This window comes from Onychomys torridus, chromosome 1, assembly GCF_903995425.1.
Source record: "Onychomys torridus chromosome 1, mOncTor1.1, whole genome shotgun sequence".
Taxonomy (NCBI): domain Eukaryota; kingdom Metazoa; phylum Chordata; class Mammalia; order Rodentia; family Cricetidae; genus Onychomys; species Onychomys torridus.
The window spans coordinates 166,330,643-166,353,588 of NC_050443.1; the positions used below are offsets into that span (position 1 = coordinate 166,330,643).

The 22,946-nt window shown below is 41.6% G+C and overlaps 2 protein-coding genes across 5 annotated transcripts in view; one reads left to right on the forward strand and one right to left on the reverse strand.

Moving 5' to 3' along the window:
* The first annotated feature begins 1,018 nt into the window (after positions 1–1,018).
* On the forward strand, positions 1,019–5,712 carry Sfr1 (SWI5 dependent homologous recombination repair protein 1). 2 transcript variants are annotated; one of them, XM_036174841.1, is made up of 4 exons: positions 1,019–1,099; positions 2,019–2,887; positions 3,582–3,974; positions 4,974–5,712. In XM_036174841.1, the coding sequence occupies exons 1-4, from the start codon at positions 1,087–1,089 to the stop codon at positions 5,163–5,165; spliced, it is 1,467 nt and encodes a 488-aa protein (XP_036030734.1). In that variant the 5' UTR covers positions 1,019–1,086; the 3' UTR covers positions 5,166–5,712. The 2 variants fall into 2 exon arrangements, with proteins under 2 accessions (XP_036030734.1, XP_036030724.1); XM_036174831.1 differs by lacking the exon at positions 1,019–1,099 and having other exon boundaries at positions 2,019–2,569; positions 2,603–2,887.
* Positions 5,713–7,719: 2,007 nt separating this feature from the next.
* The window catches only part of Cfap43 (cilia and flagella associated protein 43), a 100,970-nt gene continuing 85,743 nt past the window's right edge, over positions 7,720–22,946 (reverse strand). For 2 of the 3 annotated variants that reach the window (XM_036171992.1, XM_036171986.1), the window contains exons 29-38: positions 22,385–22,492; positions 20,793–20,879; positions 20,037–20,125; positions 17,102–17,315; positions 15,989–16,101; positions 14,515–14,674; positions 10,772–10,936; positions 9,141–9,221; positions 8,399–8,552; positions 7,720–8,223 (exon numbers count right to left, since the gene is read on the reverse strand). In XM_036171992.1, the coding sequence (XP_036027885.1) occupies positions 8,057–8,223; positions 8,399–8,552; positions 9,141–9,221; positions 10,772–10,936; positions 14,515–14,674; positions 15,989–16,101; positions 17,102–17,315; positions 20,037–20,125; positions 20,793–20,879; positions 22,385–22,492 (1,338 nt within the window). In that variant the 3' untranslated portion in view covers positions 7,720–8,056. The remainder of the gene's footprint in view (positions 8,224–8,398; positions 8,553–9,140; positions 9,222–10,771; positions 10,937–14,514; positions 14,675–15,988; positions 16,102–17,101; positions 17,316–20,036; positions 20,126–20,792; positions 20,880–22,384; positions 22,493–22,946) is intronic. The other variant, XM_036172000.1, reaches the window with a different exon arrangement.

Below are 22,946 nucleotides of genomic sequence, written 5' to 3' on the forward strand. Positions count from 1 at the left end.
CCACCCTCAGGGCTCCACCCAAGCTAGTTCGCTGGGCCGTTGCATAGCAACAGAACATGGCGAACACCGGAAACCGAGGGGCGTTTTTAGTCCCAGGGTCTGACCAGGGGCTTAGGTCTCCAGCATCTGAATTCTGGTCCGACCCTGGCGATGGCTGTCCTGCGCCACAATAAACTTCTTTAGGTCACGTTTTCTCAGATTTGACCGAAACATGTGAAGCCAAGCAGGCAGGGGTGGACGCAGCCCAAAATCGAGGGGCGAGAGGAGAGCAAGCAGCAGGAGATGACCGCCACGGACGGTGCAGAGACGCCCCCAAGCATGCCTGCTTCCTCACAGACCGCTCTCTCGTGACCACAGAACGCTTCGGCAGCCTTGGCCAGCAGGGAGCCCACCGGGCCCCTGGGCTTCCAGCCCCGCCACGTCTGAGGAAGAGCCTTCGCTGTGGGGAGCGCGGAGGAGGCTCGCCTGACTGACAGGGAGGGGCGCGCGGGGGCGGGGCGCGCGGAGGCGGGGCTCGCGGGGGCGGGGCGCGCGGGTGCGCGGAGGCGGGGCTCGCGGGCGCGCGGAGGCGGGGCTCGCGGGTGCGCGGAGGCGGGGCGCGCGGAGGCGGGGCTCGCGGGTGCGCGGAGGCGGGGCTCGCGGGCGCGCGGGGGCGGGGCGCGCGGAGGCGGGGCTCCCGGGCGCGCGGAGGCGGGGCTCGCGGGCGCGCTTCCCCGGTGCACTCGCCCCAGGAGGCTGCACGAGCAGGCAGCCCGCGAAGCGGCCAGCGGAAGCGCGCCCCCCTCAGGCCGGTTCGCAGGCCTGGCGTTGTCTTTCCCCGGACGCCATCCCGAGCCGAGTCCCGAAGCGCGCCGGGCCCACCCTGCCAATCACGAGCCGCGCCCGCCTGGCCCCGCCCCGCCCCATGGCTGAGGCTCGCGGCTCTGCGCACGCGCGCAGTCCGGAGCGGGACAAAGCACATCCGCCCGCTGCGGTCAGGCTAGCCAATCGCGCGTCTCTCCTCGGCCGGGGCCCCGCCTCCGGGGCGAGGTCCTTCTCCTGAGGCCGCTACGCTGGCTGTGGGTGTGTGGTTCTGCTGCTGAGGGCATGGCTGGTGAAGGTATTGTGCTTTCTCCCGGGGGCTGGTGTGGGCGTCAGGCCTCCCGGGGGCTGTGCAGCGGATAGGGAAGCTCTTCCCGGAGGCGCCGGAGCGCGGCCTCCCTGTTCTGTGGGGTAGAGGGTCTTCTGTGGTGGTGGTGGGGGACGACGACGGGGGAGGGGCGAGGTTAGATGGCTTTCTGTGGTGAGGTGGGGGGTGGGGGGGAGACGCGTCGGGGGCCGGGGGGAGGGGCCGGGGGAGGGCGGGGTACTAGGCTTTCTGTGGTGAGGCGGGTAGGGAGGTCTGAGAGGGGCCGGGGGAAGGTACGTGGCTTTCTGCGGTGGGGGCGGGGAGGGGGCGGAGAGGGAGTGGGCGTGGGGAGGAGATGGGGTGGGAGGAGCTGGGGGAGGAGCTGGGGAGGGGGCAGAGAGGAGTGGGGGAGGAGGGGGTGGAGAGGACGGAGGAGATGGGGGCTGCGACAGGCTTCTACCTTAGTAAACCAAAACAGGGAGGACGCTGCTTTCTGTAAGGCCTAAGGACTGGGGCATTCCTGGTCCTCGGTACAAAGCTTTTAAGATTCAAGATGTTTACATTATTCTGGCTGTATTGCTTTTATTTACGAAATTATAACAAAAATTAAAATTCTCGACTAGGTAAAGTTAGTTCTCTATGAAGTGCAAATTTTTGGAGACATTTGGAAAGGAGAACAATGAGAGTCAATTACATACTAGCCAGTGAAAAAAACAAAACCTTGCTACTCCCCATGTGGAGAGGTAAATGAAAAAACTACGGAAAGAATTAGAATAGATTACAGCTATATAATTGGAAGAAATTACCGGTTTTTTGATGTTTTTGTACACTAAAGAAAATTTTGTTGATAAATATTAAGGTCTGTGTTGAGATATTAATTTGATCACCATCCATGCCTTTTCATTTTTAGAAGGAAATCAGGAGTTTGCTCCCGAGATGGAGGGCCCATCAGATTCAGCATCCACCAAGAAGGAGAGCTCATCAGATTCAGCATCCATCAAGATGGAGAGCTCATCAGATTCAGCATCCACCAAGAAGGAGAGTCCATCAGATTCAGCATCCACCAAGGAGAATGCATCGGATTCAGCATCCATCAAGAAGGAGAATGCATCAGATTCAGCATCCATCAAGAAGGAGAATGCATCAGATTCAACATCCATCAAGATGGAGATTGCATTAGATTCAGCATCCATCAAGAAGGAGAATGCATCAGATTCAGCATCCATCAAGAAGGAGAGTGCATCAGATTCAGCATCCATCAAGAAGGAGAGTGCATCAGATTCAGCATCCACAAAGAAGGAGAATGCATCAGATTCAGCATCCATCAAGAAGGAGAGTGCATCAGATTCAGCATCCATTAAGAAGGAGAGCACTTCAGATTCAGCATCCATTAAGAAGGAGAGTGCATCAGATTCAATCAAGAAGGAGAATGCATCAGATTCAGCATCTGTTAAGAAGGAGATTGCATCAGATTCAGCATCCATCAAGATGGAGAGTGCATCAGATTCAGCATTCAAGAAGGAGAGCTCATCAGATTCAGCGTCCACCAAGATGGAGATTGCATCAGATTCAGCATCCATCAAGATGGAGAGTGCATCAGATTCAGCATCCATCAAGATGGAGAGCACTTCAGATTCAGCATCCATCAAGAAGGAGAGCACTTCAGATTCAGCATCGATCAAGATGGAGAGCACATCAGATTCAGCATCCATTTTACCTGACACTCCTGAGATGAGTGAGAATCCACCATCACTCCAAACAAATAGTTCAGGAAAACAAGTATGAAAATCTTGATATCCACCACCATTCTGTGTTTTAAACTATTCTAGTAGTGGCAGTTTTAAGGACACTGGAGTGTGAATTAATCTATAGCCTGTGCCTTCCTGTCTTTGTCAGATTTTCTTCTTGAATCAGTTCAGTTTGTTGAGTTTCTTAGCATGTTATTGCGAATTTTCAAATTTGAATCTGTATACTATTCCTTAGGGGAAATCTTTGGAAGCAGGTCTCTTTCCTAGTCTGTAATTTTGAAGCTACAGTTTTGAAGTGTTGTCAGGCAAATACTAGCTGCTGAACAAATACTCCTGATGACTGGGAGAAGTGTCTCAGGCCTGTTTTGGGAAGTTAACCTTGCTAAAGTAAGACTAAAGGAGCTTCTGAAAAAGAAAGACATTGGTAATGCTTCCTTGAGACTTGTGGAGACAGAAAGCCACCCAGGGTACCTACTGTAGAAGTGTAAAGTCTTTATTTCTAATAGATTGATTTACTTCGAGAATGTTTTCTTAGCTGGGCAGTGGTGACACACAGTCTTTAATCCAAGCACTCGGGAGGCACAGGCAGGTGGATCTCTGAGTTTGAGGGCAGTCTGCTTTATAGAGCTAGTTCCCAGACATTCAATGTTACATAAAGAAACCCTGTCTTGAAAAACAAACAAAAGAACGTTTTCTTAACATTTTTAATGTTTTGTGTCTTTCAGCCTATGAGTGGAACACTTAAAGAAAGGTTAAAGAAAACAAGATCTTCATCTCATTCTTTTTGTAGTGTGGTGAAGCGACTTAAAGTAGAGAATGAAGAAAACGATGAGATTTTTTCACAACCAGGAGCATCTTCAAAAGAAGAAAGCCGTTCAGAATTCCAAGAGAGTTTGAAACACATAGACAATGAATCTGAAAAAGATAGCTCGGAGAATATAAATACCTGCAAATCTAAGTCGCTTGATACGGGGTCATCCAGCACCCTCCAAAATGAGCCTGTGAATGAGAATACTAAAGAAAGATTGAAGGAAGAAAAAGCAAAATTGGCAAAGCAGGTTCAAGAGAAGGAAGACCTTCTTCGGAGATTAAAACTTGTCAAAATGTATAGAATAAAGGTGAGAAAAATTTCAGAACCATTGAATAATTTTTACATAAATTGCAGTAAAGTAATTTCAGAATTTGGAAGTCATTTTGGTTGATAAACAAGAAGCCAAATTAGCAGAAACCTGGTTTACGAGAGTTTTAACTGAAGTAGAAGTAATTGATTTAGAGTGAGGTAGAACTTAAGAGCTTCAGCGTTTGGTCAATACACAATTGAAGCTTCTTGGCTTTAATTTCTAGTCAGTAGCATAATTAGTATAAATTGTTAGATGAAAATACACTGGGAACAGAAATAAAATACACTGGGAACAGAAATAAAAATAGACCACAGATTATAGTATAAAGTACTTTTAGTAATGATCTTGTATCTCTAAAATGTCAGGCATTTTATTTGAGAAAACACAGATTTTTGGTTTCAGCTCCCGTAGTTTGAATTGAGTAGAACCTGGATGTTTGGAAGGAGGTAACATCTTTATCTGGATAGTTCTTGCCCATATAACACCTCATTCTTCCCCAGAAACGTGGAATACATGATAGGACAGTATATCTTATTAGTGGTTTTGATTTTTGGCTTTTCAAGAGGTGACTTATTTCTAAATGTTGGAAATACTTTTAACTTGAGTATTTTCACCTTTAAGAACAGTTTGAGGGGTTGGGGATTTAGCTCAGTAGTAGAGTACTTGCCTAGCAAGTGCAAGGCCCTGGGTTTGGTCCTCAGCTCTTGAAGAAAAAAAAAAATAACAAAAAAACAGTTTGAGGTAAAAATTAGGAAGATACAACATAGCATTCTATCTTAAAAGTATAGTAATAATACAGAAGTGTATTGAGAACTTCAGTTTCTTATATTTAATATGCAAATTTAATTTTTTTCCCCCAAGGTTAAGGTTTGCCCAGAGGTTGTAGTGCCCTGGGGTATTAGCCTTTAAAGCTAGACAGGAACTAATGTAGCTGCTCTGATAGTGTAAGTTAAAATACAGAACTGTCTGATTTTGGACTTATTTTTTCTGTTTCAGAATAACCTGTCTGAGTTGGAGATGTTGATAAAGAAGTGGAGGAAGTGCAGCCAGCAGCTGCTCTATGAGCTGCAGTCAGTTATGTCTGAGGATGATGAGAAACTCAGCCTCACCGAGTTGATCGACTACTATGGGGTAGATGAAACAGTCGTGCACTATAATAGAAGTGAAGAAGAATTTACAGGGGTTTGATAAGTTTTGTTGTTGTTGTTGTTGTTCAGCTTTATTTTCTCTCCTTTTGGGGTGATGGGATCATACCCAGGGCCTCAAATGTGCTCTTTTCCTCAGCTGTACTCTTGGCCCTCTATGGAATATCTTTGAGAATGACAATGTGAAAAGATAAGTTTTAAAGGGAAGAAAGATGTAAGCTGCTGTTGTGGTTTGGAGAACAGTATCTTCAACAGTTTAGGTTATTCTGGTACATACACAAAATTATAAAATGAAGCTTAGTATTTTGGATATGTTTGCTAAAGAAAATATTTAAGTATTAAAAAATTAAATAATGTTTAAAAGGAAGTTTGGATAATTCTGGAAACCAAGTTTAATACATTGAGTTTTGTGGCAAAAGGTTTTATATTCAGTGTTAAAAGTAGTCTATTGAATGTCCAAACCTCACTAGGCCTAAATGTAACCCTGCCCCTCCTGAGTTTATGAACGTTGTCTTCATCTGCTTAATATATCTTTCCATCTGCTGATCTAGCAAGTAATTAAACATGTATATCCACAATTTTTCTCCAGATTTGTTCCTTGTTTTCCTCATTTATTAAAACGGCTGTTTCTTGGGGACTTCATATTCTTAATTTCCCACAAGAAAGTGTTCTTGGTGTGAAAGGTTTTTTACAGTTGCCTTTGTGATGTAAAGTGGAAGGGCTGGTGAGTTCATAGCCCTCAGCCAGAAACCTACCTAAGTTAAATAACTAGGATACCTATCAGCTGTGTGTGGAGATGTGCCTTAAACTGTCCCAGTTGCTGAGAATATAGAAAGATCCCAGTGGGAAAAGCATGTTGTTGTTGCTGGAGCTGTTGTATAACCTTGGGAGAAGCAAGGCTGCCATCTTTAAGTATAGCATGTCTGTACAGACTGGTAGATGGAAGGAGAACTTTGTGGATCAGTGTCTTCCTTGTTCTATTTGCCAGTTATTCCTGAAGCCTTCACAAGTTCTGCTTTGGGATCTAGAAAAAGTATTTCTATATTAGTTTGTAAATAGCCACTATTATTGAGCTTTCTCCTAAGGACTTGCTTTCAGCTGAGCAATGCTCCCATTTCATTCCCTTTGCTGATTGATATAACAAGGGACTCAAACCTGTAACACCCCCAACTACACATAAATTCCATCTTGCCATCTGTGTTTGTGGGTCTAATTTTCCTGTACATAAGGCTGTGCCATGCTTGACCTAATTGACTATAGCACTTGTTGATAACGAATTTTAAAAATCTTTGCATGTAATTGCTGTCCTACAGGAGCTGAGAGGCATTGGCACCATGAACAGTACTGAGAGATGAGTTCGTGCATGGTACATGCACCCTTCCAAAGCACCTTCTGCTATTAAACACACTATGAGAGCAGGTGTCCTCCAAGCCCAGCTCATCTGTGCCTCAAAAGCTGAGGAAGGACCACCACCTAGAGTTGGCAATAAAACAAATGGCACAGGCTGTCTGGTCTATTAAGACCAGAATTAGCCAGTGGAATTGAGGACATTGTCTTTTAGCTAATGGAGTATCTAGGCAACTAATTTAAGTGTCATGGCATTTATAAACTAGAAAAGAGAAAATCAAAGGTATCCATGGTTGACTGCAATTGCCAGAGAACTGGCAATCCCATGCTGAGTATAAAAGTGCTTGTATCTCTCACCTTACACACGCTCTTGGATCCATCTCCGTGCTTCTTAGAAAATGCTGTCTAAGAAATATTAGCAATGGGTTCTCTGCTAAATCAGCTAAACTGACTCCTTGTAGTCATAGTTGTGAGGGAAGTCAGTAAGATGAATTTGGCCCCGCTGTTCACCTTATCATCCCCAGGAAGCACTGAGCACTAATGAGGAAATCAATTAAATCACGTTGAGAGTTCTAAGTGGAATTTTTTTTCTACTTATATCTGTGACAAAAGGTAATTTTGAATTTTTTTTTTTTGCCCTTTTATTGAAAGTACTTTTTTCCCTCATATAATGTATTCTGATTATGGTTTCCCTTCCCTCTTCTCCCAGTTCTTCCCTATCTCCTCTCCCATCCTGATCCCCTTTCTGTCTCTCATTAGGAAACTAAAACATGCTTCTAGGGAAAATAATAAAACAGAAGGTAAAGACTAATACACTGGAATAGGACAAAACAAAGTGGAAATTTTTATTATTTGAGGTAGAGTCTCATGTAGCCCAGCCTCATAATCCTTGGGATTATAGAAGTATCCTCTAAATGAAAGATTTTTTTGGTTGCTCTTTTGCTTTATTTGTTCCAGTATGTATTAGATATGGTGTTACATATTAAGCTTAATTTAGATTTTAAATTGCAGGAAAGTGGGGTGTAGACCTCACTTGGAAACTAGGATACATGATCCTGATGAGGCCACCTTGGACCACAGGCTGTGGAAGGGTGAATGGATTTTTGTTTGCCAGGGAGTCTTACTAAAGAATTAGTATTGGCTACATGAATAGAATGAACTGTTTCAAGGCAATGAGCCCTTGTTTACTAAACCCTGCTAGTTCTGTTACAATAGGTAAGGAAGACTGTTTCCAAATAGAATTTACAAATGACTTAAGTCTTGGGAAGAATGATGGTTTTCTTTGGCTCAATGGTAAAGCCTCCCAAAATTCTGGTAATCTTAATTGAACAAAATAAATCTTGAGTGTTTCCTGGCTGAAAAACACTGTTCTTTAATGAATATAAATGACACTTTATGGTATTTTACTTATTTATTTACGTAGGACAGGACAAATAGTTGCATACTGATTAACCTAAACTTAATTTATTAAAAACGTGCAGCTAAGAGGTGACCTTCTTAAATTCCCTGATAGGAGAGAAAGGGAAGTCGCTTTTCTCCAAATGCTATTTTGGAGTAAGTAGTTTGTCTTCTGCTCTTGCTGGTGTTCTACATCGGAATAAGAGCAGGGAATGTTTTCATCCTTAATCGTTCGACTTCAGCCTGCAGTATTGATATCTGCTCAGCTTGCTGTTTGGAAATGCTGGTCAGCTTCTGCTTTTTTAGTAGGTTCTCATATCGTTCTTTTGCAATCTTCTCACAAGTCAGCTTAGATCCTAGTCCAGAAACAGAGAAAGGAAATTAGTTTAATTATTTGAGTACAGAAGCAACACCTAAGATCATTTGTGTGGAAGAGATGCCGGTAGCGTTTTGGTTGTTGTTCAGATAACAGATACTGGTTAGAATACCAATACCAATTACCTTTAGTTGATTGAAGGAAAGAACACTCACCAATTTCATTGCAAATGTCTTGTCTCTCGGAGACAGCCACCAATTCTTCCCGTAGATTGCAGCTCAGCGTGTAATTTGCTGTATCTTTCTGATTACTGTATCTTCCCAATTTTTTGAGTAATTTTTTGCAGTTTTTTACATTCTTCTTGTGAGTCTGAAATTTTTGTTCCCACAAAACCCCAAAAACAATTTTGAAAAAGTTTTAAACATTTGTACCTTTAAAATATTTTCTCATCACTAATGTAACGTACAGTATCCCTAGTGCCTGTTGTGTGGTCTGTCCATAGTAGACACTCAATTTTTTTGTTAAAAGACAGAATGTTAATACTATACTTTAGAAAGATCTTGTATGGTCTTAAAAATGAACATTTTAAAACCTTTGCTTCCATCTTACATGCTATGTAGTAAAACTGATTTTGTTATTCAGTTATACAAAGAGGAAAAGTTCAAAGTACCAGGAAAACTATAAGTACTTATGTGGCTCAGGTTTAACTAATGTAAAAGCAAATCCACATTCATCCACATGAATTCCTAGATACTAATCCTAATATCTAGAGAAATGCTATAGTCTGTATCACTGGCTATGGTTGCAAAGACAACATTCGGGTACCTCTGATTATCATGAACATCAGTAAATTTCAAGTTTCTTAAGCTTCTATCTGGGTTTATGACTGAATTATTACCTTGCCCACGCGATTAACAACTATTGTCATTTATAATGATTGATATGCTTGAGACTGACCTTATCTATAACATTAATTGTTTGCTCCATTATTCCAATCTGAATAGCAATCACGTTCTCGTAGTTTGGTTCATTTAGGTACTTTAAGGGGGGGAAAAAGATAATCACAATTCACGTAACGATTTTTTTTTTCTATTTCTTTTAGTAGGTAACTATGAACAGTTTTGAAAACTACAGTGTTATAACAAATATCTGTATGTTAAGACTAATATGGCTTTTGTGCTATAACATTTCAACATGCTCACCTATTTTACATATATTACAAATGCTTAAATTTTTTCATTCGTTCAGCTCACCAAATACTTTATCTCACTTGGGTCACACATTAATAGTTTTCTAGTTAAAGATATCAAAGTAGACACAAAGACAGGTAACATGACCTAGCTTTCAAGAAAAAGAGAACACACAGAAATGATTGGTTACCAGAAGATATGTCAAGTGTTAGCAAATTCAAAGGCAGTTTGTGATGGAGTAGGATTTCTCTATGCTTGGGAAATCAAGAAGGCTGGTGGAGAAAGTGGCATAAGTTAAAACTTGACAAATTAGGTAGATAGATGGAAGGAGGGAAAGGGACCAGGAACAGAGGAGGGGTTAGAAGATGTTCCAGGTTGAAGAGCTAGTGTGAGCCAAAGGTAATCAATCCATTTGGGCACTTGGGAGAAGGCTCAGTTGATAAAATACTTGCACAAGTTTGAAGATCTGATTTCGAATTTCCAGCACCCATGTAAACCTCTAACCCAGCACTAGCAGGTTCCCAGCACCCATGTTAACCTTTAACCCCAGCACTAGGGGTCCTGGAGCTCACTGGTCAGCCAGTCTAGCCGAAATATGTGGGAAAATTCCTGAGGAAGACATCTAATGCTGATCTCTAGCCTTTCTACACACTCACCTCTGTCCCTTCCTCTCTTCCTTCCTCCCTCCCTCTCTTCCTTCCTCCCTCCCTCTCTTCCTTCCTCTGTCCCTCCCTCTCTCATTCCCTCCATTTCATTTGAGAATACTGATGGATAAGAGGCATAGTCGCATCTGTTCCTCTTACTTGCCCTAAAAGCAAGTTGAAAGACACTGTCCATCCAGGGACTTCCTAATGTACTTTACTTGGTAGTTAAAGAGTATTGTTTAATATAATATTTGAGCAGGGTACTGATGTTACTAGAGTCAAGTAGGAATTCAGTATGACAGCAGTATACAAACAATGACATGGATTTTGAGAGAAGAGAGGAAAGGGAGAGAGCAAGAGCACAAGAGTGAGTGCTTTTTTTTTTTTTTCCCCCAATAGGCTAATTTTAAGACAGCATATCTTACTTTAAACCAGAAAAAATAGAGGATTGGCCAAACAGCAGCAGCAACAGGAGACAAAGAAAAGTAAAGTGGGGAAGACAGGAATAATGAAGAGAAACACTGAGCTGACTCAGATTTTTAAGCCAGAGCGAGTCTAGAGAGACGAGAAATGAGCAAGTTAAGGGAAGAGCCATGAAATTAGCAAATTAAACCTCTGTAAGAAAAAGAACTCATGTGTTCACAGATATGTTAGGAATATGCTTGGAATATGCTTGCCATCAGGGAGACTTCCTATTAAGTGAATATTTGTGAATCAGTGGGTGAGGTGAACACTGGGGGCCAGGGAGACCTGCCTTTTGACGATCTCGTGAGAAGAACAGCATCTGGATATCCCAGGCCTTCTGGTTTAAATCCTCCATCTCCATCTCCATTTTCTTGTGTTCCCATTCAATCTGATAGATTCCTTTGTGGACTTCTTTACTTTCCATCATGCTGGCAACTTTCTTTTGTCCTTGAGTCTAAAACGGCATATCAGCAGTCACACTGATTCTGTACACAGAACTACAGACTATCTGAAGCTGGTTTTTATGATTCAAACTGTAACCTGTATGTGTGAACCCTCCCTGTCTTCAAATTGACTCTCTGGATAAAGCATGTGGTTATCATGGCTAGGCATACCAGCATCTACCTGGCAGCTAGTAGCAAAGAAAAAAGTCAGATATGACACTTAAAACACTCAGTTATTTTGTACTTCATTTGGAATAACAGTTATTCAATATACTTGTATTAGATTATATATTCATATATTCAATATAGTTGTATATTCATATAGGTTATTTAATAACATGAAATTCAGGAATATTTTAAAGTAAACAAATATTAAATGCATTGAATTTAATCAAAATATTAAATACTTATTCAATTAACTCTTAAGTATTTAATATTACATGATCTCAATTTAATACTAATAAAATTAAGGGATATCAATAAAAACAATATTTAAATTAAATAAAAATTACCCTGAGATTACTAGAAATGAAATTACCATGTCTTTAAAATGAATTTATAGCCATGTGTGGTGGCTTCTATCTGGGATTCTAGGACTTGGGAGGCTATGAAAGGAAGATTGCCCCAAGTATAAGGTTAGCTTTGGCCACATATTAAGTTCTGGGCCAGCCTGGGATGTACTGTCAATCAGTCAATCAATTTATATAATAATCCCACCAGTTTCCATTTTGCATTCTTTGTCTTCTTTCTTCTCTTCGAAAATCTAGCTTTTTGAAGTGCACGCCACTAAGCTACACCCCACTGCATTCTACCCTTCTATTATTTTCGTCTTTTAATCATAGCATGGGCTCTGAACTCCTTGCATTTCCTACTTTTAATGACTTTTTAAAACTGTATTTCAGTCACCTTACCCCCATGCTTACACACTTCATCTGGCCATCAGTAGCTCAAAAATTCTAAAGTTTAAGCATTTCTCTGCAGAGGAAAGCATATTGACCCAATAAAAGGTATGCATGGTGCTAAGCAGCCTACACAACATAGGGTAGCCCCCATGGAACACAATCTGTCCCACATGTCAAGGGTGGTAAGGCCACTGTTTTAGAGCTACACCTCCTTTCTGCTTTCATCTCAGGCAGTGTTGTAGGATGTACTTACGACAGTGGGCTTCACTTCCCCGTGTCACGTGACCCCACCTTCACTGGGGCAGCCTATCCTCAACCCTCTACTGAGATGACTACTGTCAAGTTGTTGATGCTGTGTACACATCGCTATCTACTCCTTGGAATCTTTGTTCTTGTGGTATCCAGGAGACAGTAGCCTAGTTTTCTCTCCTACTTTACTAGAAGCTCCTCCTCCCCTGTTTCCTTCTGTGTTGGACCCTTCAGAGCTGGATTGGAGGTGTTCTACACAAACTCCCTATTTTTGGTCTCCCTAACTTCCTGGGTTGTCTGGAGCAATCTCATGGCTTCAATAACCTATAAGTAGATATCTGTATGTAATAATCCATATGCAGTTATTTACATGTGTTCTATAGAGAGCACATCTCAACTCTGAACTCTGTCAGTTGGACATTCACTGGAAATGTTTTAAATACATCTCAAATTAACCAAGGTCAAAACTCTTCACTCTATGACTCCAGCCAAAGCTACAATCACCTATCTTTCTACCATCAGTTAATGATACTATCATCTATTCAGATGCTCAACCTACAATTTTAGTAATTTTAAGATTTTCTGAGATAAGATCTTGGTATGTAATCCAGGCTGGCATTGAACTTTTATCTTTCTACCCTGGCCCCTGAGTTCTGAGATTATATGTATCACCAAACTTGGCTAAGCATGGCATTTTCTGCAAACCCCCACTATGTGCTTTCCAGGAATACAAGGAGAAGGTGGAAAGTTGGCCTTCAGTCACTGAGAGAACAGCAAGCCCTACCTCAGAAGAATGATTTTGGCTAGGGAGAGGGTAGAAGAAACAAAAATAGAAAAGGCAAAGCAAAGCAAACTCTCCCAAACCATATATTCTTAGAGAAAAGATAAGGAAGAAAATACAGAAACTAGAGAAAACAGGAAGAAAACCTGCTGCAAGCCCCATCAACCAAGAACTTAAGAACCTTGTAGTTACAGAAACTGTGTTTCAGAAATGAAGGCTAAGCCGGCTCCTGTAGTCCTGCACTCAGAAGGCTGTGGCAGAAGGATCCCAAGTGTGAGGTCAGCCTAGGCGATGTAGCAAGACCTCAAAAAACTAAACAGAGAGTGGAATATTTTTTAAATGAAAGACAGACAAGACATTTTGAGAGGAGCTAAGTGGATGGAGAAAACCCATTGTTAGTGGACTTGCCCTGTAAGAAGGGATGCTAAAGGGAGTCCTTCACACTGAAACAGGAGATAGTAGGAGAAACTCAGAAAAAGAAAGGCATAAAAACACTACCTAAGAATATGAACATATATGTAAATGTAAAATCCAGCCTGCTTCCTAATTCCTCCTTTTCTCTCATATAACTAAAAACACAACAGTCCCCAGGAAGCAGTGTTAGTGAGTACACACTGTGGAAGGACAGTGAGCACAGCACGGAGGGAGAGGGGCAGAGCTTTGAATACTGCTAAAAGCTAAGTTGCATTAATTCAAATTTTCTTCTGACACAGTTAGGCAAAAGAGAATTTGTATCAATAATTTAACTTTATGTGCCAGAAAAAGAACAAGCTAAGGCAGAAGCCAGCAGGAGATAGAATCAAATGGAGATATCCATGAAATTAAAAGTTGGTCCTTTGAAAAAGATCAGAAAGACTGATAAACCTCAGCTAGATGAAAGCACATGTTGGGGTGGGGTGGGTGCTCCTATCTAAATCCAGAACTAATTAGAGATGTAGCACAACTATATAAATCAAATAAATTATATGCTGAGAATTATATAAACAATATATAAACTAAGGTATATTAGAATGGACATTTAGCCTCACTGTCTTCAAATTTATGTCTCTTAAAGTCACCTAGGGAGATTTAAAAAATACTTACATTCTGGGCACAGTTACAAAGGTCTATGGGTGATTCTAATGGCAGCTACTGAGAGTAAACACTGATTTAACTGAATTAAAGTTACTCTCTTAGTCAGGGTTACCACTGCTGTGATGACACACTATGACCAAAAACAACTTGGGGAGAAATGGGTTTATTTGGCTTATACTTCCACATCAGTGTTCACCATCCAAGGAAGTCGGGACAGGAACTCAAGCAGGGCAGGAACCTGGGGGCAGGAACTGATGCAGAGGCCGTGGAGGAGTGCTGCTTATTGGCTTGCTCCTTGCTCACTCAGTCTCCTTTCTTATAGAACCCAGGACCACTAGTCTAGGGATGGCTCCACCCACAATGGATTGGACCCTCCCCCATCAATCACTAATTAAGAAAATGCCCTACAGGCTTGCCGACAGCCTAATCTTATGGAGGCATTTTCTCAGTTAAAGTTCCCTCTCTCCAGTGACTCTAGCTTGTGTCGAGTTGACAAAAAACTAGCTGGCACACTTACCATGGAAATGAGAGACACTATAAAACATTTTATATGGAAGGCAATATGTTCAAAAGCTGTAATTACCCGAATCACAGAATTCAAGTCTTCAATTATGTTCTTATTGATGAGAATAGCATCAGAATATTCCAGAATCAACTGGAAATTCTCCAGTTCTACTTGTCCTTGTTTAAGAAGAATTTGTATGGTCAAATTCACTTGGAATTTCACCTTCTCCTCCTGTAATCTAAATGGGAAAAGACTTCAAAATAAGTATTTGTAGAGCATACTTAGGTTTTCAACTTCATTTATTATCTGAGAAATAAAACTCTAATGAGTCTAAGGAATGTACCCTCAGTGGGATGAAGAGAAGCATTTCCCCAAAGACAACCTTCCTGGAGTCCCTTTAAGAGCCTCCTCACTTGACCTGGACTTCTAGTTGGATTGCTCAAACAACAGTATGGATACAATTTGTCATGAAGTTTTACTGCAAGATCAAGAAAAAAACTGTGTAATTTTAATTGTAATGAAAAGAATTTTGGCCGGGCGGTGGTGGCACATGCCTTTAATCCTAGCACTCAGGAGGCAGAGCCAGGCGGATTTCTGAGTTTGAGGCCAACCTGGGCTACCAAGTGAGTTCCAGGAAAGGCGCAAAGCTACACAGAGAAACCCTGTCTCGAAAAACAAAACAAAACAAAACAAAACAAAAAACAAACAAAAAGAATTTTAAAGTGAAGTAGAAATACTTTGAATGATAAATCTATTAAAATTGTGACCTTATAGATTTGTTGTTGTTTTTGGGTTTTGTTTTTGTTTGTTTGTTTGTTTGTTTTGTTTTGTTTTGCTTTTTGAGACAGGGTTTCTCTTTGTAACAGCCTGGCTGTCCTGTAACTCACTTTATAGACCAGGCTGGCCTCAAACTTACAGAAATCCACCTGCTTCTGCCTCTTGAATGCTTGGATTAAAGGCATTCGCTACCTTCACCCAGCAACCTTATTGATCTTTGATAATACACCAACAATATTAAATCTATATTCTACTTGTCAAATCTATTGCCTAATTTATATTCCCCCTGTAGCCTACATCTAAAACTGATGTATACTGATGAATTTGGGAACATCACTGAAGTTTTTATGCATGTGGGTCTACAGACAGCTTTTTTGAAGCAAAGACTTTCTACAAAGCACTTAGTAAAAACCACCAGGCTCCATAAAGAAAAACAAACCTGATAAATGTTTATGGAGAAATTGTTTGGAAACCTGCTTGGTTCCACTCAGCCTTGAGCCTGGGAGTCTCTACCAGCAGAGACCAGCTCTTTGTATATTTATGTGGTAGAGGCAGATTTACACAAACTGTGACTCTTCCCCCTAAAGTCTGCTTTGTGTTACGAGCATACATGGCAAAGCACATTCTCTTTTGAAACGAGTCTTGTGTAACAAGGCACACTCTATAAAGTAGAACATTTCAGCATGGTGCCAGGATTGAGCCGACAGAGCCAGCTGTGGCCCAGCCAGGCTCCGCAATGACAGCCCAGCCCAGACCGTGAAGAGACTCAAATTACCGGAGGAGCTCCTGGAACACTCTTTCGATCTCACGCTGCACAGCCTCATCGTCCTCCATTCTTTTCCGGAGGAAGGTCGTCATTTCCTGGAGGCCAGCGGCCTTCTGTTTCACCTGGGAAAGCCAACCGCCAGTGTGTCAGCACATGTGAAGACAACATCTGTCTTCGACTTTTCCTAACAAGCCCATTTTTCTCAGAGATTAATAAACGTTTAAATCTCTGCCAGTAGGTGAGTTATGTAAATCATGGCCGGCATATTCCATGAGAAATTTAAAGATTATCAGATTGGCCTCTTGCTGAAAAGCAAGTATGCAAATAACGTGTGTGTGTGTGTGTGTGTGTGTGTGTGTGTGTGTGTGTGTGTGATATACATGTCTATATCCATTTTGAAATCTATCATTTTAGATGAAATTCTAGAATCATGGACACTTAATAAAAAATTGCCAATCCAATGTATGTGCACTGACTTTAGGGAATTAGGAGAGAGGGGCCAGAGGAGGTCAGGAAATAGAAAGGTTTCTTCACAGCTGACCATGTTCTCATACCTTTACCATTACTACAGCCCCATCCCCTCTTCTAGCAAAGGATGAAGCTGCCTCTGGTGAGTTAAGTATAGTCTGTGCAAAATGCAGTTATTTCTAACAGTACTGTCCAGGAGAAAAGCGGTATGAACAACATGTGTAATTTTAAATGTTGTAACAGTCACTTTATAAAAAGTGAAATAAAACAGATGAACTTAATAATACTAATACTTTTTATTGAACACAATCTGTCCAAGATATTATTCTGCTTATAAAATATTCACAAGACATTTTCCACTTGTTTTGTGGTAGGTCTTCTAAATCTGTGTGTGTTTTCCACTCAAAGCACTTTTCAGTACTGGTCATGTCTCTTTCCAGCCCACACTAACTGCATAGCAGCAGTGGCCATCCTTTTGGATCTTGAAGATTTACAGCCACACAAATACTATTACTTGACTTGTTATGATATTATTAATATTACTAACTACTACCCAGCAGGGGAATCGTAAAACTTAGTTTTTCTGGATGTGCTGACAGATGTAATATTTGCTATTAGTATACTTAAAATAAAATTTAAAATGAAGTTATGTACTTTGTATTCATTCTCCACTTTTGCCCGTCTGGTTATGCAGAAATGTTCCCAGACTGTGGGGTCCAAGCCCTCTGGCATGTTATGGATACTGTCCAACTCATCCATGGATTTCATTAGCTGGATAAAGTTTTCCTTATTTAACTTGCCAGATCCTGGTCGCTCTCCATAAGGAACAAGACTGTTGACATCCGCCTGTGTTTTCTGTTTGTGAACCCTGGTATCAGCAAGAAAAGTCCATCAACCTTTCATACTCTCACAAATGCCAAAACAAAAACAAAAACAAAACAACAAAAAAACCAAAAAAGAAAAAACCCAAACAAACCACAAAACAAAACATACTGTTAAGTGACAGACCATTAGCATAAGCCTGACACTGTACAGTATTTTCCAGTGTCACTTCAGGGCTGGTGAGTGGTCTACACCAGAGATAAGCACCCACTTTGTCATTGCATACTCTGGGTCCCCAGACACACCCTGGACTTACAGGCGTCCCTGGTTGTTGTTGCCACTGGCAGCTTTACCCATGCTAGGAAACCCATTTTTTTCCTGTGTGTTTTAAGCAGGCAATAGTAGTGTATGTGCCCCCTGGGTCTGTCTGGCATAGCCACTTCTGGTCTCTTTTCTTGAGTAGGATACGCCTGGGCATATGTAGAGCTGGAGAAAGGCCCTCTTTGTCTGTATGAATAACTTAGTTTTCTTGGGCTGCAGCTGGGGAGGGATGAAGGTTACAAAGAGCTGGGCTAGGCATTCCCCTTGGAGATACTTAACAGTATACAGCCATAGTGATGGTTCCACCCATATCTCTAGACAGGATAGTCAGGTTCTGGGAGAAGTTACTGGCCCAAGGCCAGCTTTAGGTCTGAGAGACAGTGGAATCAGATTCAGAAAAAAATTCTACTTGGTGGTCAAGTGTTTCCTGTAACACAAATTGCTAAATGGTCTTATTAATAGAAAACCCAGAGCCAGATATTTTGATGAAAGCTGAAAGGTCAGAGAAGCCGAACAACCAGCCACTAGCTTACCTCTATGAAACCCTCAGCCTCAAGAGAGCGAGTTCCTGTTTCCTCACACCTTATATACCTTTCTGTATCCTGCCATATTCCTGGAATTAAAGGTGTGCACCACCCTACCTGGTTCTGTTTCTTTCATGTAGCCCAGTGTGGCCTTGAACTCACAGAGATCCAGATGGATCTCTGCCTCCTGAGTGATAGGATTAAAAGTGTGTGTCACCTGTGCCTGACCTCTATGTCCAGTTTAGTGGCTGGCTTTGTCCTCTGATCCCCAGGCAAGCTTTATTGGGGTACAGATATATCACCACATTTTTCCCTGGGTTTATAATTAGCACACTCCTAGCCAGACCTGGTAGGCCACACTGTAATCTCCTCACTCAAGAGGCAGAAGCAAGAAACTAACTAAAAGTCTGAGGCCAGACTGGACTGCATGTTGAATTTGAGGCCTGCCAATCCTCATAGTTAAGCTCTGTCTCAAGAGATGTAAAGTAAAACAAACAAACAAAAATAAATAAAGAAAAAGTGCTCTTCTGAAATAGGGAAACTGAGCTGGGGAGCTATCTCCATCCGTACTGAGCAGGAAAAACACCTGAGCTCAACCCCCGGAAGCCCACCATTGTGGTACACACTTGTGATCCATCCCAGCACTGGATGGGCAAATCCTGGAGCCTCTCTGGCTAGTCAGCCTAGGAGAATTGACAGGACCCTGGCCAGTGAGAGAATCTGTCTCAAAAGTGAATGACAACAACAGACAACCCCAAAGGGTGGAAGGTAACAGAGGAGTCACACACCACAGGTTGATCTGTGGCTTACACACACACACACACACACACACACACACACACACACACACACACATGAGAAAGAGAGAAAGAGAGAGAGAGAGAGAGAGAGAGAGAGAGAGAGAGAGAGAGAGAGAGAAAGAGAGAGAAAGAGAGAGAGAGAGACCAAGACATGAGACAAGTACTAGGCTAAATTCCCAGAGTTTCCAGTAACCTGTCCAAAGGGAGAGCATGTGTTTGTATCCCTCACATAAACTATCTCACTCTGTGGTGACAGCACACTTCTATATTGCATTTTAAATTTTCAATTTATTATATTAGCAGTCAGCAAACTATTCCAATATTCTTCCCAGCTTAGAAACATATTTCAGAACTCTAGATAACCATTATTTTGAGCTATCTTTATTTTGCATTTTTTAATTTTAAACTTTATTATTAAAAAAAGAAATGGCAAATAAAAACTTTGCTATGAACATGAGATTCTCTGAGGAAAAGCAATTTGTGGTCAGATACATTGGGAAGACATTGCTGACTCATTTCCTATCCCTGTGGAAATTCAAAAGCCACTAGCAAGTTTTGGGAGGTTGAGCAATAAAGAATGCCACCTAGCTGAAAAAAGCAGCATTTCCTCAGATGTGTTTAGTCTTAGAAACTTGTCTCATGTAACTATGATTTACACCATAAAGAAAGACTTACGTTTTCTCGGAATATGTCTTGGGAAAATCTGTAAGCCAAGACTTTTCATGTGTGAAATAAGAACACAGACACTTAACTATTTTTTAACAGTGGAAAGAAACCATTACACTTCATTCCTGATCAAAAGATATCAGCGTGACCTCAGGATGTTTAGCTGGTTATTTCTATCTGATTGGGAAAAGGTAAAACTTCACAACTATTTTATTTTTTGACATTTTTTACCAGTTTGTTTATTTTTGTACATGCGCACACATGTATGTGTGCCATGGCGCACTGTGGAGGCCAGAGGGCAACTTGTTGGAGTCAATTTTCTGCTTCCACCACGTGGATCCCAAGGATACCACTCAGGTTACCAGGCTTAACCCTGCCGAGCCATCTCTCTGGCCCTTATAATTCTTGTTAACAGGCCCTGCCCTCCCTACCTCCCACATATGATAGAGAGCAAACCTTGGCCGGCGTTTAAAAAGTTTGTAGAGTATATCCACCTGGTGACCAGAAACTTCAGAAAATTCCCTTCTGAAGCTCCGCTCCAGAACCTAGGGACAAACACATCGTTTCCAGGATTGCAGACACACGTAAGTTTCTCATTAATTAATGCAATTTCTAAAATGCAGACAATACCACTGTGATGTAAAGACCTGGTTTTTACAGTTGTTGGAGAGCAACCCTTCTCTATGTGTCTGTTCCTAGGGAGTATGCCAGTGCACTAAAAATGTTAGCATATTTAAAATAAAAGATTTTTTAAAAGCATCTAGAACAGAAGTATCCCCAGATAATACTTATTTAGAAAACATGCAAGTCTTGCTCTTTACCCACCTCATTGTGTTCCATCTTGTTGTTATTCCAGCTATTGTTTCTATTACAAACTGCTGGCCCTACTACTAAGTTGATTTTATGAGCAACTCATGGGCTTCACCACCCCAAGTTTGAGAACCCTAAACTTGATGACCTCACAAACGTTTTTTGTTGTTGTTGTTGTTGTTTTGTTTTTTGTTTTTTTTTCCCACGAGAAAAAAATTAACTTAAGGAAATTAAAAAAAAAAATCTTTCTAACCCCCAGGTCTTTACAGAAACACATAGTCATATAGAATGAAATTCACTCACAACTAAAGACGACAGGAAGAGAACAGTCCACAAGGAAATAAATGTATCCTCATCACTGCCCCCTGCCAATCCCAAGTGCAACAACTCTGCATGACTCACTTTGTCTTCTGCCACCAGAATGTCATGGTGCTCCTTGAACACATCCAGGTCTTCTCTAGCTTTCTGGATGGCTTCTGAAGTCTTGGTCTACAGTAATGGCAAAGACAGTTAATGGGATCTGGAGAGTTCTCGGGTTAAACAAAGCTACAGGTGATTCTAAGAAGATTAAGAAATCGTGGGGTTGGGGATTTAGCTCAGTGGTAGAGCGCTTGCCTAGCAAGCGCAAGGCCCTCGGTTTGGTCCTCAGCTCTGGCAAAAATAAAAAATAAAAAAAATAAAAATAAAAATCTCATAGGATGCGATTGCGTGAAGCTGAGAGCCAGTGCCAGCATGTTATCCAGCTGTTCTGAAATGGCCTCCTCCTGTGTCAAAGTGTCTAACAGACTGCAGGGGCATTATGATACATTTCAGATATAGTCTTGCTATGTAGCCCAGGCTGGCCTTTAACCTGTGGTCTTCCTGTGTTAGCCTCCCAAGTGCTGGATTACAGGAATGTGCCACCATGCCTGATAAAAATTCTTGGCATATGTTATAAACAAGCTTTTTCTTTTCTTTTGGTTTTTTTTCTGAGACAGGGTCTCTCTTAGTAGCTCTGGCTGTCCTGGAACTTACTATGTAGACCAGGCTAGCTTTGAACTCAGAGATCTGCCTGCCTCTGCCTCCTGAGTGCTGAGGCATATACTACCACTCCTGGTCATATAAACAGACTCTAACAGTAGGTACATAAGTCATTTATGATATAGTAAATGTGTTCATACTGTGCTTCATTAACAATATCAACATAGGTTGACACCTGTTGAAACATTATGTATTAATAATCAGCATTGATGCTCATCTCTTTAATAAATAAATAAATCTTAACGATTCATGTTTATATTTAGTGTTTCTGAATATGAACGTTTTCATTCTATAGGTGAACCCATCACTTCCAGGTTCAGTGACACTTGGAAATATCACATGGTGCATAGAGGACTATATTTCCCTGGAGAATGGCCTGTGAACAGCTTCAAAGATTGTGTGCTTTGATCAAGGTCTTATGGCCAGTCCATGGTTAAAAGCTGTATTGTTGTTACTGTTTTGTTTTTTGAGACAGGTTTTTCTATGTAGTCCTGGCTGTCTTGGAACTCTCTTTGTAGCCCAGGCTGGCCTTGAACTCACAGAGATCCGCCTGCCTCTGCCTCCCGAGTGCTGGGATTACAGGTGCGCACCACTGGCTGGTGTTAAGGGCTGTATTTTTAACTTCGTTCTGAGAATCAGTTTGGCCTTGTCTTCTATGACAGCATGTCATTTTGAAACTATAGTGTTCTGAACCTGAGATGCAGAATCACATCACCTAATTAAGAGACTGATGTGGGCCCTTCTACATGGTTGTCTGGCAAAGTCCCAGACACTGAGTTGGTGATGGGCATGGCTGAATAGGAATGACAGAAGGAAAGCTATGTGGTAAAGTACCAGACGCCTCGTAATGGTACCCACCTGCCTTTTCTTTAAGGCACTCCTCTTGTATCAAAAGACTCTAATCAAATAAAGGCTCCAGATGTGGGACCTGTGTCTGAGCGAGCGGCACAGATGCCAGGGAGCCCCAAACTTACTTTCTCCTCCTGCTTCTTCAGAAGGTAGTTGTTCAGGAACTGTTCCCTGGAGCTCAGTTCTTCATCCAGCAGCAAAGAATACACAAGGTTGTTTATTTTCATTTCCTCCTATGGATATATGAAGAGGAAGAATGTTGAAGGTCAACATTGCTAGTTGAGAGAGAATGTTCTGTTGGTCATAGACTTGATGCTAAAACGATAAGCTTAGGAGGAGAGGAGAAATTCCTTAAATGGATGCCTTAAAGAGAAGTCCAGCAGGGCCTCTTTCAACAGTGTTTGGCTGTTTTCTTTCATTTATCGTTTCACTGTAAGCAAAACACATATCCAGAAAAATCCTGAACACCAATCAGTTATTTGATGGGTTTTGAGACAAGCCAACATTCTTGACATCACCACTCAAAGAAAAGATCAGTTTTGCCAGCACAGAACCCAGGCATCATCAGGGGCTTGGCCCCAGCAGTGAGCACTGTTTTGATGTCAACACTAGCAAAATCCCATGTTTCCGCCATCCCGCCTTAGTGGGAACCCTGGAACAGAGGCATAACTTGTCCACTAACAGTAT

Coding starts and splice junctions, on each gene's coding strand:
- Sfr1 (XM_036174841.1), top strand. Junction 2,888..3,581: donor CAAATAGTTCAGGAAAACAA/GTATGAAAATCT, acceptor TGTGTCTTTCAG/CCTATGAGTGGAACACTTAA. Junction 3,975..4,973: donor TCAAAATGTATAGAATAAAG/GTGAGAAAAATT, acceptor TTTCTGTTTCAG/AATAACCTGTCTGAGTTGGA.